The sequence below is a fragment of the Pinus tabuliformis genome, chromosome 6 (genome assembly GCF_031772625.1).
Source record: "Pinus tabuliformis cultivar Carrire ecotype Pingquan chromosome 6, CPIR1, whole genome shotgun sequence".
Taxonomy (NCBI): domain Eukaryota; kingdom Viridiplantae; phylum Streptophyta; class Pinopsida; order Pinales; family Pinaceae; genus Pinus; species Pinus tabuliformis.
The window spans coordinates 1,922,633,020-1,922,634,365 of NC_142292.1; the positions used below are offsets into that span (position 1 = coordinate 1,922,633,020).

At 42.6% G+C, this 1,346-nt stretch overlaps 1 protein-coding gene across 1 annotated transcript; it reads left to right on the forward strand.

Annotated features, from left to right (window-relative positions):
- Positions 1-541: 541 nt before the first annotated feature.
- LOC149266876 (uncharacterized) lies at positions 542-913 on the forward strand. The gene has a single exon (XM_089409444.1). The coding sequence runs from the start codon at positions 542-544 to the stop codon at positions 911-913; it is 372 nt and encodes a 123-aa protein (XP_089265570.1).
- The last annotated feature ends 433 nt before the right edge of the window (positions 914-1,346 follow it).

The window sequence follows — 1,346 nt, forward strand, 5'->3', positions numbered from 1 at the left end:
TATATGTTCCAAAGTTTGAATGATCCAGCATCCTCATTGAAACACATGGAGAAGCGGCAGGAAAACACTATGCAGGCAGAGCAACCGCGCAGAAGATCCTGCGTGCAGGATTGTGGTGGCCAACGATGCATAAGGATTCTAAAGCATATTGCAGGGCATGCGATGCTTGTCAACGGACGAGGAAGCCATCGCAGAGGGACGAAATGAACTTAAACCCACAGATTTTGCTGCAGATGTTTGAAAAATGGGCGATTGACTTTGTAGGTTTAATACAGCCACCAGGGAAAAAGACGGGCGCGCAGTACATTATTACTGTGAAAATTTATTTGACGAGATGGGCGGAATAACATCCGGTCAAATACTATAGAACTACTATAGCCGCAAATTTCCTTTTTGAGTTTTGTTTACGCGATTTGGGTGTCCTAAGATATTGATGAGCGATAGGGGAACACATTTCCTAAATGAAACAATTGCCTCGATGTTTGAAGAATTCCAGGTTTATTATCAAAAGAGTAAGCCCTATCATCCTCAATCTAACAGTATGGTTGAAGCATTAAATAAGATCTTGGATAATGCGCTAACGAAGGCCCGTAACACAAAAAGGAATGATTGGGATGTACACATACCAACAATCCTATGGGCATATAGGACATCATGTAAAAAGTTGACAGGACAAACTCCATTCAGATTGGTCTATGGGATAGAGGCTGTGGTGCCCATGGAGTATATTATGCAGACCCTACAGATTGCGACATTGACTGATATGGCGGATCATGAGACTAGGGAGGAGCACCTCACACAATTGTTGGAATTAGAAGAAGACTGGATTTTACCAGGATTTCACCAACAGCTGCAAAAGGAGGCGAGAAGGCCTGGCACAATCGACATATTAAGATGTGCACCTTTCAAGTGAACGATTTGGTTTTTTTATATGATAGTAAATTCATGAAATTTGTTGGAAAGTTTCAAATGCATTGGCTGGAACCCTATGTAGTCAAGGAAATTACAGATGGTGGTGCAGTTCAGCTCGCAAAGCTGAATGAAGAATTGTTTCCGGGAAAAGTCAATGGTAGCCAATTGAAGTTGTACAAGGGTGATCCTACCCATACGTGATGACTATATGATGGAGGGATAGTCTTAGTACTCCAGGAAGCTACAAGGAAGTATAGGACTGTAAACTACACTGCTCGATAAGTTGAAAAATGAAGTAAGGGGGCTGCACAATGGAAGCAAGAAGTGCACCAGGAGGAGTTGTGACAAGAGGGCTGCGCCATGGACGTTGGTGCCATATAGCAGGGTCGAAAAATAGTCATTGTGTGCACTGTAGATGATTGGACGATAAATTT

Bases quoted from the DNA above. Each gene is read 5' to 3' on its own strand.
- LOC149266876 (XM_089409444.1), top strand. From the start codon at position 542: ATGGTTGAAGCATTAAATAAGATCTTGGATAATGCGCTAACGAAGGCC.